At 49.2% G+C, this 16,701-nt stretch overlaps 1 protein-coding gene across 1 annotated transcript; it reads left to right on the top strand.

The window, feature by feature from the left end:
- Positions 1-14,927, top strand: LOC149331245 (endothelin-converting enzyme 2-like). The gene is made up of 5 exons (XM_089555436.1): positions 1-135; positions 3,430-4,323; positions 6,560-7,039; positions 7,745-7,867; positions 12,710-14,927. The coding sequence occupies exons 2-5, from the start codon at positions 3,436-3,438 to the stop codon at positions 14,795-14,797; spliced, it is 3,579 nt and encodes a 1,192-aa protein (XP_089411562.1). The 5' UTR covers positions 1-135; positions 3,430-3,435; the 3' UTR covers positions 14,798-14,927.
- Positions 14,928-16,701: the final 1,774 nt, after the last annotated feature.

Genomic DNA, 16,701 nt, shown 5'->3' with positions numbered 1-16,701 from the left:
GCCAAGAAGAAGAAGTGAACGCATAGCTGCGGCACGCGCACGTGCAACACGAGCCCGCAGGAAACCAACGCAGCTGAAGCGAGCCGACGTCATCCCAGGGATCTCTGCACCACTGCCGCCTTCTTCCCCTCATAAGTAAGGACGCCAACATTCTTGTTATCCTCTTACTCTATTACGCATTTTAAGTGAGATGCAGGCAGGGGTGCGCCAGTGTTGTTCTAAACGTCTTTATCGACGCTGAAGAGAGGACTAAAAAAAATGGCGCGAGGCTTAACTTGGTTAAGCCTGGAGAATGCGAAGCATCATCGTGTCGCGTAATTTGGAGGCGCACAACCACAGCGACAGCGCGAGGTGGGCCCCCGTTTCTCCACTGTCGTGACGTCATCGTGTCACGTGGTGTGACGTCATGTATCACGTGATTTGGAGGCGCACAACCACAGCGACGGCGCGAGGTGGGCCCCCGTTTCTCTACTGTCGTGACGCCATCGTGTCACGTGGTGTGACGTCATGTATCACGTGATTTGGAGGCGCATAACCACGGTGAAGGGCTGAAGTGGTAGCTAAAGTAGTATGCTTCGCATAAAACGAATTAGTATGGGTCTCTTGCAGTTTCAACTAGCGTTTCGCTGCTGGAGAGAAGGTCGAATGTGTCGCTATTGACAGAGCTTCAGGCTGCTGCTCTGAAAGGAACATTTTTACAGGGCCGTTATTGTTTCTGTATAATTGATGCAGGCACTTCGATAAGCAGCGTACATCAGGTTTCATTGCAGTTTGAAGCGGTGCCTGGTTATGTAGGGGCGTGATGTACAGTCGTGAAATGTATGACCGTGAGCAAGGGATTGCGTGGCAAATATCCTCGAGCCCTACTTGTGGCGATGTGCGGCGGCAGCTTCCCACAACGTGGTGGAAAGGGTTACGCCGCTTTCCCAGCTTGCGGCAAGCCAAAAGACACACCTCCCTTTCCGCTTTGTTTATGAAAGTGGCCGCTGCGCATCGCCACGAGTAGGTTTCGAGGCTGTCGGGCACACGCTGCCGTGTTCACGCTCATAGCATTCATGACTGTGCTGTTCCCAGGAGTGGTGCTTTGTCCCGGAGGTACTGGGAGATCGGGTGTTAGGGCGTGGCATATACTTGGCAGGTTCACAGCTCGTCGTGTGAATCGACTGGCAAAATCTTAGTGCAGTCATGCTTCTGAACTCTTTCTGAGACGTGCAGATACACAGCGTCACGGCAGACACACATGCAGGAACGGTATGTTGTGTTGAGAAGGGCACTATCTGATACCAAGCATGCGGCCTTTTCCGCACTAAGCGCATGAACACTGCGGGTGTTTTAAAACTGAACGGGTGTTTTAAAACTGAACCACCGCGGTGGCTCAGTGGTTACGGTGCTCGGCTGCTGACCCGAAAGACGTGGGTTCGATCCCGGCCGCTGCGGCTGCATTTCGATGGAGGCAAAATTCTAGAGGCCCGTGTGCTGTGCGATGTCAGTGCACGTTAAAGAACCCCAGGTGGTCGAAATCTCCGGAGCCCTCCACTGCGGCGTCTCTCATAGCCTGAGTCGCTTTGGGACGTTAAATCCCATAAACCAAGCCAAACCAAAACTGAACCGATTCCACCTACGCGCGAAGCTAATAGTACATCTGAACGGTACGTAAACTAAAACACTGACGGAAACGCGATATGCGTGCTTGCAGCCCAGCTATTTACCCGTGCGTTTCACCCAAGATGTTCTGCAATATTAAAAGAACAAAGAGCGATGTAGCGCATAACGACACATTTAAGACATGGTAAATAGTTATTTGATTAAGTAATACTGAGTAGTTAAATTATTAGCTAATATTGTTAGCCTTCTAATAGGAGGCGCGCAGCCAACCGTAAGTGATATCCATATCTGCTTTTAGAATTTCAAAAACGCTGTTACCGTCGGCTCTGTGGAACAAATTTTGGCTCCATCACGCCAAAATGCATGCGCTTTCGAGAAGCCTGCAAGTAAAGCAACCTCTCAAGTACACGTAACTCGTCGAAATAGCCAAAATATGTCGGGCCACAGCGCCGCTGCAGGGTAACGGCGTTTTCTAAATTCTAAAAACTGATATAGATATTACTTACGGTAGGCTACACGTATCTCAATAAGGAGACTAACAGTAAAAGTTTAAAAATTAACTACTCAGTATTAGTTTACCAGCCTACTATTTAGCACATCTTAGCTGTATTCTCATGCGCTGCACCGCTGACATTGCTATGCGCAAAAAAGCGCGCTTGTAATTCAAAAAGCCTATTTGAAAAAATTACAGAATATCTTAGGTGAAACACCTGGTGTGGAAACATTGTAAACCATGAACATACCTTAAAGGGACACTAAGGAGCAATTAGAGTGCTTCTATAGGGAGCGTAGCGCATTTTAATCACAAAGAGGTTACTCTGACCGAGAACGGAGCTTTCACAAGGAAGAAAAAAACAAAACAAATACAAGTGTAACCATCACCGGAGCTATTCGCAAGTTGAATACATCCGTCGACACAGATTTTTAACCGTGGATCCCAGAGGTTGTCCTTTTCGGTATGAACAGAGTTTGAATCTAAGTGGCGAGGTTTTAAATACAATTTTTCAGGTGATTAATGCGTCGTTAGCTGCCGGACAAAAAGTAAACGAGGCAAGCGGAGATGAAGCAAATGCAGTGATGTCGCTACCGCTGCAGCTGGAGCTGCGCTGATGAATCGACTTGCGTAATCCGGCTGCTATGATATATTTCGAGCATAGGCTTTGCCTAGAGCAGAAGGTGCTGACAGAGCTGCGCAAGTGTCTCTGCCAAGGGACAACGGGCGGCACAAGCCGGCACATATATTCACATTACTCTTCACGTTATTAGCAGGCTGTATAATAGAAGATGTGCAACACGTTATTACTCATGAGCCGTTGTTCTAGCCATGGGTCCTCTGTTTCTAATTCTGAATTTGCCTTTTGATACAGCTTCTGCGTCCTTGTCATTCACATGAAAGGTTTTCTAGATTTTTGCGATTGTACAAGTCTGTCTGCTCTAAAAATGGGCTTATGGGTTTATTGGGGTTATAACGTCCCAAAGCGACTCAGGCTATAAGGGACGCCGTAGTGAAGGGTTCCGGAAATTTCGACCACATGGGGTTCTTTAAAAATGACAATACAGTTTTATTTGTTCTGGCATCTCTCACATACCGTATTTTATGAGCAATGTAGTCGTTCTTTTGTTTTTTGGGCACGGTCAAAAGGATTGCTCTCTGAATATAGCTATGTCGATATAGATTTTTCTCGGCGCTACCGATCAAGCGTGCACTCAGGACGATGCTCGTGTTCAGCCAACCTTAAATTAGCAACATTCATTCGACAATCATAGTTATTCAATACCACCTGTCGAGAAGCTAACATTATTCACCACAAAATGCGTGTGCAGGCCGCCATGTCGAAGCAGGAGGGGAAAAAAGCCGACGGCGAGAAACACAAGCGCCGCCGCGGGACCTCTCCGGATCCACGGACCTCCCCAGCAGTCCGCACGGCTTCCAGGACCACTGTGGGCAGCGAGGGCGCCTCTGCTGCGCCTGCGGATGCCGGCATCAGCACGCTCGGCATCCGTCGAGAGCCCTCGGCAGTGGACGTCACCGAGAAGCCCCATGCCGAACGCGCAGAGGCACCCGTTGCAGTTTCCGTACCAGGAGAGCGAGGACCAGCCCGCGCGTCTTCTAAGACCACCGTGTCCAGCGACGCTGCCGTTTCTAAGCCTGCCGACACCGGCCCCATCATTCTCAAGGTTGGGTCAGAACCTTGCCAAGCGCCCTTCACCCCGAAGCTTCAGGCCGAGCCCGCAGGAGTACCAGAGACTGAGGCCATACCAGGCGATCGTGGCCCAATCCGCGCGTCTTCGAGGACCACCGTGTCCAGTGACAACGCCGCTGTTAATCCTGCCAACGCCATCGCGGCAGAGCCTTGCGCAGCGGCCTTCACCGCTAAGTCCCAGGCCGAGCCCAGAGTAGCTCCCACTGAGGAAGCCGTACCAGGAGAGCAGCAGCTAGGCCCCGCGTCTTCGAGGACCACCCTGGCCAGCGATGGTACCCCTGGTAAGCCTGTGGGCATCGACGCTACCCCTCTCGAGATCTATCAAGAACAGGGCGCCACCGCGGTCACCGGCCAACCCCAGGCCGATCCCACAGACGCACCCGCAGCAGTGGCTGTACCAGAACAGGAGCGACCTAGGGACCCGGAAGAAGTGGTCCAGCTGGTGCCGACACCAGCCACAGCTGTGAAGCAAGACGAGTCACCGGCGGCAGCAACGGCCGCCATTCGGCCAGAGGTACTGCTGCCACTGATTTTAATGACTTTAATATTTTAATGTGCACAGGCAAAATACAGTTATAGACGGTGTTGGCCTGCTCCTGCGCGGGACTTACAGTATATATACAATGAAAGGGAGAGGGAGACATACGTTGTTCAGCACTGACTCTACCGCAATGCAGTAGCAGCAAATTTCACACATGTCAGATCGCGGACTTCAAACACTCAGTAAACAGCTGATGTCAAGAAAATATCAGGCCAGAGGCCTCTGTGTTAGGTTGCCCCCTGTGCATGCGTTTCCCCTTACATACCGGGAGATTCAGAACCGCCCGGAGCAGGCTTTTATTTCAACCCACAGGAGTGGCGATTACGACCATGACGACGTTGGGAGATGATGGTGAGTATATAGGTACAGAGATGAGGTTGAGTCTCGAGAGCCTGGCTTCAGAGTAGTTTCTATTTCGTAGTGGGCCGCTGAGAGGAGCAAGGGAGTGAATGTTCAGACTCCAAGTAGGTACCACAGATCCGAAATATTAGCAAGAAGTTACCCGAAGTATAAAAATCTGCCAAAGTGATTTGGCAAGCAGTCAGTACTAATGAGCGCCAGCTCAGCAATATCCAGAGCCAGAAAGGTATATTAAAGGTGCACTCCGCAATTGCTGCCCTTTTAAGGTGGAACTTTCAGTCTTTGTAAACCCAAACTAGGAGCACCGCGCAACAAGCTATGCAAATAGCGAGCGAGCATCAGGGAACAGATTAAAAGTGATAATATCCTGAAGAAAATCTAGCGAGAAAATAGACGGAGTCTGTATCTGTAATGCTCAGAATAGATAACGATTATCCCGTTAAGGTAACCGAGAATATTGAGTATTGTACCCAAGAAACACGAAAACTCAGAACATAGAGATGATATTCTCTGGAATAAGTTGGCCACGACAGGCGTAGAAGAAAGCTAATTGGAGAACAGTGACAGACGCATCTGTCCTGGCAGTAAACGCGTCTTGACTAACAATGGTAAGCTTTGGCGAGACAGTGTGCCCTTGGTTATATAGTTGCCCTTTGACGTGTAAGGTACGGTGCAGAATTTCTGGCACTTCTTGTTTTTAACTGCTCCCAAGGGAATTGACCCGCTTAGGCAACTGTGAAAAATACAGCTTCCAAGCGTGGCTCATTTGACTCACGCTTCCTCTCGGAAGTCTTCGCCTGTAGTCTTTTTCTTTTTTGTTGTTTTTGGAAGAAGAAATGCGTCTGGCTGTCAGTTCTTCAACCCAATATCAGCTGCACACAGTATAAGCTCAGCTGCGCCTGGTGACTTTTATTACCTCGAAAAGCTAAAACTGTTTTCAGAATAATTAGCTAGAAAGGCAAGTTAGGCGAATTGCTGGTACTCTATAGTGGAGACACCGCGAAAAGGCAATCTTAGAGGGCACAAAACAGCGCTGAACTCACAACCTAATTTTATCGCAAAACGCAAAGCAATTAGTCACGAAAGAATACGTCCAACGATGACAACACTGACACAGGTCACCCCTTCCCTAGGTGAGCTATCTACTTGCCAATGAGAGCCACTGATGGCTTACTCCCTCATGCTTGGTCCTTCCTCAATTAAAAAAAATTATGTTGTTTGTTCAAACAGTGAACTGCAAATGGTGCTCACGATCATGATCTGCCAGATGCGAAGAAGCGCAGTTTTCAAATGAGTCGTAGGGCTCTTTATGGCACGTAGTAGGCATCGGTCGGTTTGGATGATGTAAGCATTTCCGCACGTAAAAGGGACTTCATGCACAGCGTCGGTTTTGCAACGCCCAAATTCAGGGTGTGTTTTATCGTACGTGTGCCATTCTTGCACACCGCACCTCTGCCACCCATATGTTTCTAAACAAAAGAGTAAATTCTTTTTGCCGTGTTGCCTGCTGAAAACCCGACTTCATCTTCATGTTTTCAAGCAATCGTTTTGCTATATAAATATGAAGGCCCAGTCAATCACCACAAGTAGCTACCAGGACGTTGATAGGGGCGGTCTTCTATTAATACACGATACTTCAGCAGTAAGCTTTACTACGTTTTATTAAACTATATTCAGTTAAATTAGTATGGGTTTCTATGATTATAGATCGACAGAGTACACAAAACTGGAGAGCGATGCGTTCATAAATAGTTATTTTAGCAAACCGACTTCATTTACGGCTGATTCATTTCGCCGAATTAAAAGTACCCGGAGGGTTCTATTCAAACCTCACGAGTCTTGTCCGCAGGTCCCAATGCCGAAGACAACCGGCAAGCGCGGTCAAAGCGACAGGCGTCGCAGCCAGCACCGACGAGGGACCGCGAAAGACCTCGCTGCGAAGTCTCCGCAGGTCACCACGTCTCCGAAGTCCGTCGTAAGTCCTCAAGCCCACGAGGGTCTTCCGTCCACCAGTGCCGCAACTAGCGGTGCCACAAGCTTTGCTACTAGCGGCGCCGCTAGCCCTGCCACTATCACTGCCACGGTCGCTGCCACCGGCGCACTTCCCACCGCCAGCGTTCGGCAAGAAGTTCTCCAGGAAGGCGTTGCTAGCAAACACGGGAACGAGTCCGCATTGGAAGCAGCACTACCTTCTTCAGGTACCACAGCGACTGGGGAACAGAAAGGGCCCAGCGAACCTCTCCCGACTGGGGCAACAACCGGAGACAGTCCAACGGGGCAGGTGGATTACCAGGTGGCCGCGGCCGCTCCGTCACGTCCACGGATGGAGGTGAGTTCAGTGTTGCTCATTTTTTTTTTTTCATTTATCTAAGTGAAATGTTAAAGAATGCTTTTGTCACAGGCCATATGCTGAGATGGAAGCAGGGGACATTCAATGGCATCTGAACATGACGGCGCTGAGTCAGTGCTGCAACTCTCGACTCGGCATTCCTGTCAATCAGTTCCTGACGTAGTGCAACAGAACGAGGACGGCCGAAAGGCACACATATAGACAAGATTGTCCGAGCTAGCCCAAACCAAGACTTTAATTGCACAGTTTCTAACATTTCGTTTTAGGTACTGCCGTCCTGCGCCGCCGCATTTGTCTGTATAAATGTCGTAAAGCTACCAAATGCATTAAGGTTACCGTCTTAGTGCCGTCATTATCATCGTCATCAACCGAACTTTTCCCACTGCAGGACAAAGGCTTCTCCATATCTCTTCAGTTAACGCTGTTTGGTGCCTTAAAGATGCCAAAGCTGAACATCCCATAAGTACAGTAAGGTATATGGGATTGTAGTTGGTTATGACGTCACCGCTGTAAATGCACCGGGTAAGGTTTCTACAATTTGGTGCTCTTTAAATGTACTGAGATCGTCTCCGTCAAATGCAGCTGGCACGGCCGGGAGCAGACTAAATGCCATAGCCACTAAGCCACCGCGGTGGTTTATTGCAGAACAAGTGGAAGCTTACCTGTTCGGAACCAAACACGCAGGCCGGGCAGAGTCCCCTCAGACGCGCCGGCAGGACAAGCCCTGTGAATGCCGCCGAGGACAGGAAGAAAGCAACGGCGGCCCTTCTGGCTTCGATCGCCAACCTAGAGAGCAACCTCGAAAAGGTGAGTGGAATATACAACATACTAGGCGGAGACGTTCTGTCCTTGTAACGGCGCCTATATGAGCAACTCTCTCGGATGATGACAGCGTCCCGGTTCGCATCGTAGTGTGTCATGACTGAAAGCTACCTGCCTTCACCTGTCGCCCAAAGACTATACTCCCCAGGTAGGCCTGCGCTATAAGGGACATCTCGACAAGATTGAAACACACAAAGAGGGGAAAGAAGGGTTTGAAATGTAGTTTTTTTTTTCTCACTAGGTCGTTCTGGAGACGGAGAAAAGTCCTTGGTTAATAAGAGCTAGCGTCGGTTATTACCTCGTTCCTAAGGTTCATGCCGATGTCGGTGGCGTTGCTATTCGCAGCGCCGCCTGTCACCTACCTCGGTTGGCAGGTTGGTAAATCTCCCTCTCCACTTTATGGGGGGCGAAGGGGAGTGGAATTGGGTGAGGGAAGAGGGAGAAAAGGTAAGAAGTAACGGGTGGCCTAGTGGCTTGGCCGTCCGCCTCGCCTGCGGGAAGTCGTTGGTTCGAAACCAGCCGCCGGACACGGATGGGTACAAGCGTCCCAAAGCCCAGCTGCAGGCTTTCTTATGTTTATGCGCTTGGAAGAGCCTCCGAAAACATCGCTGCGCCCTTCCGGGGACAAACCCTGTTTCGAGCACCTCAACCGGCAAAGGTCGTCGGTCGTGTTACCGTGTTCGCACGCTCAAGCTAGCGCGTCTAAAGAGACGTACAGGTTATATTCCACTACTACAAGCAATCTTTAAAAACAAGCTCACTTCAAAGTCACACGGAAGTCCTGGATAAGTCCCGATTCGTCTCCGGCCTCCTTACTTTAGGACAAGAAAAAAATGGAACTTATCTACGAAACATCCTTTGCTGTCACGGCAAAGCTAACGCTAAAATATTGGAGCCACACATTCATTACCTTCCTGTGATTTATGGTGCTCAGCAGCGCTGCCCGCAATCACGGATTTAACCGGTGTATGTCCGGAGTAGCGCCATTACTTTAGCGCGAGAGATATCAGGTGGCGAAGCTCCCGTCACGCGGCTTAGCCCACGGTCGCATAGCTGGAGCTACTGAGAAGTGGCTGTTTCAGAGCTGCGGTCGCGTTCCGAATTTGCTATGGGATCCTCGTTTGGGCTAGTGATGCAAAACTATCGATAGTACTATCGATACTATCGATAGTTGATTCATTATCGAACTATCGATGGTAAAAAAGACTATCGATAGTACTATCGATAGTGCGATATCGATAGTACTATCGATAGTTAGTACTTTCGATAGTAGTATCGATAATACTATCGATAGTACTTTCGATAGTTTTATTGATAGTACAATCGATAGCCGTATCGATACTACTTGTTATGTATGGTTCTATCGATTCTATAAAGTCAACCACGCGTACCCACTGCATCCTAAACTTGGTTTCCCGAGTGTGTGGTATGGAGGTGATGGCATGAGTATCTGACAGGACTCGCCGGTTTTCGCGGCCTACGCGTCACCGAGCTCTGCAGACGTTCCCTACGTAAAGTTGCTGGACAAAATGTTAGCGTGCGAATGTCCTAGTTGCGAAGCATGTGTGCGAAAAGCTTGGGTTACGTCAGCAAGACGACGTCTGCTGTGCACGATGGTGTCGCGTAAGCCAGCACAACTTGTGCTGTTTTTTCTTTCATCGGATACAGTTCCAGGCATTTTTCCGAACTTTCCCTGCGCATGTTTAAGAACCCCAGCTGGTCGCAATTTACCCGGAGACCTCCACTACGGCATGCCTCATAGCTTGAGTCTCTTAGGAACATTAATTCTCATGAGACCGTGAAACTAATCAGGTATCGCAAATGTTTTGGTTATATCGCTGGCCAACAAATGCATAATATCAATATTGTTACTATAGAGAGCGTTACTAGCGATAGTACCGCTATCGATAGCAAAACTATCGATAGCGGTACTATCGCGAGTAATCGATAATACCATCGATAGTCTATCGATAGTGGCACTTTCGATAGTTTTTTACACTATCGATAGTTTTAAAAAAACGATCGATACTATCGATAGTCAGTTTTCCGGTAGTTTTGCATCACTACTCTGGACGTGTCTCGCTTGCGCTCCATCAAGCAGTGCTAGCTCACCTACTTCGCCATTAACTACGTAAATCAGCTGTCGTTGTTCTTAATGTAGTACTTGGCGCACGACTGTGGTAGGTAAACAGCCGGGTCATCTGGAGCTGCTGGGGCGCGCCAAAAACCCCGCGTTTTGTTTGCGGTGGTTCCCCTTCGCTCGTACTCATGCCGCGTTAAGACTTAGTCCGTAAGCACTAATCCGATAGGCACCAACCCCGAGCAGAATCGCCCTTTGTCTGTCGCGTTGTGAGTTCGCGGCACTGCCCGCTATTCGTCTTCTTCTACGCGGCACTAATCCGGTGGTTCAGACCCGAGTAAAATCGTCTCTTGCGTGTCCGCAGCTGGCCCAGTAGTGCGAGCGCTCCTTTCAGCGGCACGGTCCGCTCACCGTCGTCGTCTACGTAGCAAAAATCCTCTGCTTTCGCTCTGACTTGAATGTAGCAAACATTCTCTGTAGTGTTTGAAGCAATAGTGGTGGCTTTATTTGGGAAGTTTCTAGTGTGCGCGCCGTTGTCGTACAGGGGATGGAACATTCCGCTATTTCCTCACTCGCCAATGACATCTTATCTTTGGTCATATGATCCGGGTCTTTGATCCTGGGGCTGGGTCTCCAATGGCGCAGAGTAGGGAGGTGCTGTCACTGCACAATGCGACCACACGACTGACAATAGCATTAGCAGACACTAGCAGCTGTTAATATGAAAAGCAATTCACATGTCTTCAACCGCTCCGGTAATGTGAATTCCAGCGACTGCGTGTGGGATGAGAAACGCTGATGCCAGACCGAGTGTTTGCTAACTTGCGTGCGGGTGTAAAGTTTGCGGGTAGGGGGGTAGAGCAGGCTTGCGCCACCGACAATCACTTACTGTCACTCATTCATCCATATGAGACTGCTGTCCGGCTCTAAAAGTTTTAACGATGCAGGGCGTGAGGGTGGAGTGTAGGTGGGAAGTCACAGTTCGTGTTACGGCAACGGCACAGAACTGCGAAGCGTGCCTTTAGCACCTGTTCCTGTATAATGGTATGGGAAAATAGCTTCGCGCTGTCAAGTTCAGTTTGTCGATGACGGCATCTAAATATCTAAATTTCACGCGTAGAAAGATTATAAGAATGTGCCTGAGCGAGTTGCTGCTATATGACAAGTCAACAAATGTGACGCGTCTTTGCTGTTTTCCGTGCCTGTAATCCTGCCCTGTTAATGTCCAGCGCAAAAAAGGAAATTAGGCACTTTATCATCATGCACTCAGTGGTTACTCTATAAATACGAGTCGGAAAGTGGTATACTTCTTTTCCGAAAATCGTTTTGCCCAGGCGGGTCCTTCCTGGACCGTTTTTAATTAAGCGGAAGTACAGTTTGGACCCCAAGTGAAAATAGGTGTACTCTTTGCCTTTGTTTTCTTTCTCAGCCTGTTTCCTCGGGTGTGTGGAATACAGGTACCTGAAAACGCCACATTAACGCTTCATTAAAATGCCTGCTTTAGAGCGTAGGCACTCATTAGCGCATTCCTCACATTCACGCCGTTGTCGAAAACGTCGGTGTCCGCACCGCCACGTTTCATTTTCCTCCTATCAATGCTCACATGGCAAAGTGGAAAGGGCGGATTTTTATTCCACACTTTTAGCGGAAAAGAGGGAGAGGGAAGAGGGGTGGAAGGAATCGGGTTGCCTTTGGATTGGGCTCTCGCCTCGGCTTCGAGAGAATGCATGTTCGAAACCCATCGAAACCCACTGCAGAGTATCACTGAAGTCCTGGCCAAGTCCGGATTCACTTCGGACTTTGCGAGGAAAAAGAATTGGCGGTCGATTTGCGCAATTAGATCAAATGCGAATTAGGTGCGCTACCACTTCGGTCCCATTGTCCGGGGGCACAGTTCATGGACAGAAGTTGTTCGGATAGCGATAGTGGATTAATGCTCATATGTACGGAATTGGTCATTCCCTACTTTACGTCCGTAGACCCCTGGGGATGCACCTCTACCGTGGGATGGCAGATGCTGCCATCGGTTGGGCTTACGAGACCCCGGTTGCTCTTACCGAGTTACCTCTCGTGACCAATCATTGATTGGACTTCTACCTGCCACAGTGGGTAGTATGTATATATATACACCTGGCAGGTTTCCTACCATCCGGTGGGCAGGTGCAGCTAGCTTGGGACAAACACCCAACGGCTAAATGTGGGGAATGACCACAATAAGCGCATCTCACTCAATACACAGCATGTCTGTGAAAAAATATTTGTTGTCACACCACAGCGAACGCTCAAACATTCGAGTCACCTTTTTCTTGCGTCCCTACACTCAGCGCTTAAATTAAAGATAGAGCAAGGTACGCAAGTAGCGTATACATGCTGATGAAAGGTCCGATTGTTCAGTTGCTCATTTTAGACAATAGGAAAACCGCAGTGGCGCATGAAATTTTATAGGCCTTTGCATAAAATGCAAAGAGGATAACTGCGTTGGAGATGGTAAAGGATTATTCTAGGAACCCGGAATGCGAATATCGTTCACTTCTCAAGTTACAAACGCGATGATCTAACTACATTCCTGCAGTGCCTACGAAAAACTTTAGTATTTATTCACCGCATTTTCCTCCTTATAAAAAATTGTTAGTATTCACTCAGGATGCTGCATTCTTGTGGTGACTGTTCTGAGGAAATTCCCGTTTAGCTGCTAATCATGCATTACTTGCTCAAGTTAAACGTCGGTGGCTAATGTTTGTCTGCAGGGGAGAACGCCAGAGTCACAGACCACCAAAAGTCCAGAGCTCTTCAAGAGACCAAAATTCTCCCAAACCAAGACCCAAATCTGGATCGCTGTTGCGTTCTTTGGTGCCTGCATCTTGTTCTTCTTCGTGGTCTTCTTGAGTGGCTTCTTAAGGCAGCGGACAGCCAACTACGCACTCTGCCTCACCGAAGACTGCGATCGGCACGCGGTGCTCCTCACCAAATACCTCGATCGGACACTCGATCCTTGCGAAGACTACGCGGCTTTCGTGTGCTCGGCGTGGGAGCCCGCCAAGAAGCACATCGAGCTGGCCAGATCAGCCATCGACGATCTGCGCTTTACTTGGTACAAGCACTTCGGGGATACCCTGGCCAGCGGGTCGCTGAAGATCTCCGCAGGAAGAAAGCCACTGGCAATGTACGATATGTGCCTCAGGAACTTCCCCCACAATGCGTCCCAAATGGCGTTGATTCGAGACACTCTCCATTCGCACGGTATAAGCTGGCCGGAGCCGCCCGCGAAAATGCAGCCGCCACTTACGATGTTCGTCGCAATTAGTTACAAGTGGCTTATGTCGTTCTGGATCACAGTGAACGTAAGACATCGTACGCCATCTGGCAGACGTCACGTTCTCGTGAGTCCAGGCTTGTACCTTCGTATTCTGCTCAATCACCATCGGTCAGTGGCACGGTCCTACGCCAGGTACTGGCAGCAGTTCCTGCTCCTCTTTTACCCGGACATTGTCGACCGACCTCCAATGGACGAAAAATACGTAAACCGAATTCGTATAATGGAAGAAGATATCCTTACCAGGCTCTACCAAGAGGCCAAGTCGTCCCGAAAGAAGCCAGCTTTGTTCTCCTTCAAAGACATTGGCGCCCACCTGCGGAACGCATCTTCCACCCAGTGGGTCCAGGACTTCCAGGCTGGTCTGCTGCTCCAGCCGAACTTGACCGCTGATGACCAAATTATTGTTACCGATGTCGCGTTTCTCGCGACTGTCGCCAAGCTGATGGACACGTACACCCCCGAACAGTTGAACATGCATATAACGTGGCTGATAATTCAGTACCTTACTATTCCCGGCGACTACTCTGTCCTTGTGCGTTACTACGGCAGCCTGGAGACAGCTGATAAATTGTTACCGATATACTGCGCACACCACGTAGAAGTGATATTCCAGGTCCTCGTCTCTGCTCTCGGATTTTACAGCCGATTCACGGCCCGAGACAGACAGACCATCGACGCCGGCTTCGACAGTCTCGTCTCAGCTGCTGTGGAGAGGGTCAACCACTCTTCGTGGATAGATAACGAGAGCAAGACAAGGGTGAGAGAGAAACTCGCCACGGTGAAAGCGGCGATTTGGCCACCGACGTCGCTTCTCAACAACGACACGCTGGAAAAAATCTACGCCGACTTTCCGGAGAAAGAGCCATCGTACGCCCACTATTGGTTCAAGGGACGTACGGCTGCGAACGCGGTGAACATGACGCAGGGATATGACGAGGCATTAATGCTGTTGGGCAACCACTTCACCGTTTACGCCGACTACGACTACGTCTATAATGTCGTAGAGCTAGCAATGGCCGTCGCGAGTCCTCCGGCCTTCTACCGCAACGGGACCAAGGCCATGCTCTACGGCGGCCTCCTCTTCATCATGGCTATGCAGCTGGCCAGGTCAATGGACATCGAAGGTATCGCGTGGTCAGCCAACAGAAGTGCGGAAGAAAGCACAATCCTGTCCAGTTTTTCGCTACGAGAATTCCACGCCAGAGAAGAATGCCACCACGGCGAGGGCAACAGTAGCGTCTTTCCAGAGGTGCCCGCCGTGGAAATCGCCTATGCTGCACTGACGGCGTCGCATCTTCGAGATGCCGACGGGTGGGTGGCCATCGCGCCAGATCTTCCAGAGAAGAAGGTGTTTTTCATGACGCTGTGCTACATGACGTGCGCCAGCCCTGGTGCCCAGAATGCCATTGCGGCCGACTGCAACAAAGTCGTGCGCAACTCCGACGCCTTCGCTGAGGTGTACGGTTGTCCCAAAGGCAGCAAAATGAACCCGGTGAAGAAATGCTCGTTTTTTACTTAGCTTGGTGAACACCATAGACTTTCAGTACGTCAACGTGTTGAATTTCTTACCGGTCTTAACTATCCTACTATCACTCTGGTCATGATTATTTTGTTTATTCCTGGAAAGCTTTTCTGTTTTTTACTGACCTGAAGTGTAATATTACGATCAATGAAAAAACTGTGTTTTTTTTTTTCCAGACATGTAGCAAATACCCTGCGGTAAATGGGCACTGCCGCGAAACTGTTCGGCCACATTTTTTTCTTTTTTTAACGCTCTGGTTCATGATCAAAATCGACGATGAATATTCTACTGGGTATTAGCGACACTATGTCAGCAACAGATAGATATGGCGATGCTCACTGTAGATGAGCCTTTAAGTTGTCCTGGCGCTCGTAGGACATTGACTCCCGCGGTGGCATGCGTTTCACTGCTGTATCGTTCGGCGACTGGGCTATGTTGTGCTTTTCACGGACAGACTGCTTTTGCATAACTTGCGCACGGAGTGGCACCTTGCGCCAAACTTTCAACTCATAAATATTTCGGAAACAGTCCTTGTCAAGCCTCGATGACTAACACAGAAAGCTGTGCACTGACGTGTTTGTAATGATTCTGCCAACGCGGGGCATACAGAACAGACGGGTTTCTCGAATGAATAAAATAGCCCTGACAAAGTAATTCCATGCTATTCTTGTCCGCGGTTATCATATTTTGTTCTCACTGTACGAGTACACAATGTACAGCGTCAGTTTTATCCTTTTGGAAGTCACTGTACACAGCCAGAGGAATGCCTGTGCTCCCCTATAATCACGTCAGCACTTTCGAGCGGCCAGTATCATTCACAGCTATGGCCTCTGCTACGCCGCGAAAAAAAAACGAAAAGTCATAGCGCCCTGAGACGGATATGCTGGCCCAGTATCCGTGATGTGCTGGCTTCCTAACTACCTCTCAATGATTTAAAAGAACTTACCTCTCTGCGAGAGGAGAGGGGAAGAGGTGAGAAGATGAGGTTTGTTTCAACGCAGTCCAAATGTGCTATTGTGGACGCCATAGGGAAATTTCGACCAACTAGGGGTTTAAGCTGTGCTGACACGCAGGGCATAGAGAGGTTTGGGCATTTCGTCTCCGTCGATTTATGAAATGAAATCTTACAAGTGCCAACAATTCACTCCAATTAACTCATTTAATATATTCTCCGACAGGGTGCACGCCTATTTTATGTCTGTGACGGAAATACAATGCTGGGAAACTTGAACCCCAGGTGGTCGAAATTATTCGGAGCCACCGTGGCGAATAATCTGCTCAGTGATGCAAATTGTCAGAAGTGAGGTCTTATTGAACATGAAGCTAGCCATGCTGTTACCATGTTTATCTTTGTGGCGTACAGTTTAGAGACAATGCTAAAAAGATGAAGGCGACCATGCGGAACTGAATCACTAACGGAAAAGAACTTTTCCTCATTTTACGAGTTCTAGTGTGAATTTTCATTTGTGTCCGTTGACACTGGCAAGGCTGAAAGAGCTTATGAATATTTATCTGCTTGCGGAAAAGGGAACTACAAATAAAGGAGCAAGGTGCCCCTACAGGACAGATAGGAAGAAGGCTATAAATACTTTTTTCAAGGGCAAACAGCGCAAAAGACGTAGACAGAAACAGAGGAGACACAGGATTAGCGCTGCCCGTGTTTCTCGCTTGGCCGTAGGGTTGAACTTCATTTCTACTCCTCCGGGCTCTGTTACTTGTGCTCTTCCGCATCTCGATGACCCAGCCGCACTGTCTTCGCTGACTGCTGTAGTGGTATGCAAGGCGACGCTTGCGTCCTGCAGGTCTTCAGATATGTGGGTTCCTGCAGGTATCAAAGGACCACTCCCGCAGGATGTGCAAAATGCTGTCATCGGAACGGTGGCACCAAAGTCGATTTCTCA

Source organism: Amblyomma mixtum, chromosome 8 (assembly GCF_055824585.1).
Source record: "Amblyomma mixtum isolate Tamu chromosome 8, ASM5582458v1, whole genome shotgun sequence".
Lineage (NCBI taxonomy): Eukaryota > Metazoa > Arthropoda > Arachnida > Ixodida > Ixodidae > Amblyomma > Amblyomma mixtum.
The sequence above is the reverse complement of the archived record's forward strand: the minus strand, read 5'-3'. Positions and strand labels throughout refer to the sequence as shown.

What these genes read in the sequence shown, in the direction of transcription:
- LOC149331245 (XM_089555436.1), top strand. Translation starts at nt 3,436, where the DNA reads ATGTCGAAGCAGGAGGGGAAAAAAGCCGACGGCGAGAAACACAAGCGC. An exon ending in CGGCCGCCATTCGGCCAGAG is followed by an intron (nt 4,324 to 6,559) that starts GTACTGCTGCCA and finishes TCTTGTCCGCAG; the next exon opens with GTCCCAATGCCGAAGACAAC. An exon ending in TAGAGAGCAACCTCGAAAAG is followed by an intron (nt 7,868 to 12,709) that starts GTGAGTGGAATA and finishes GTTTGTCTGCAG; the next exon opens with GGGAGAACGCCAGAGTCACA.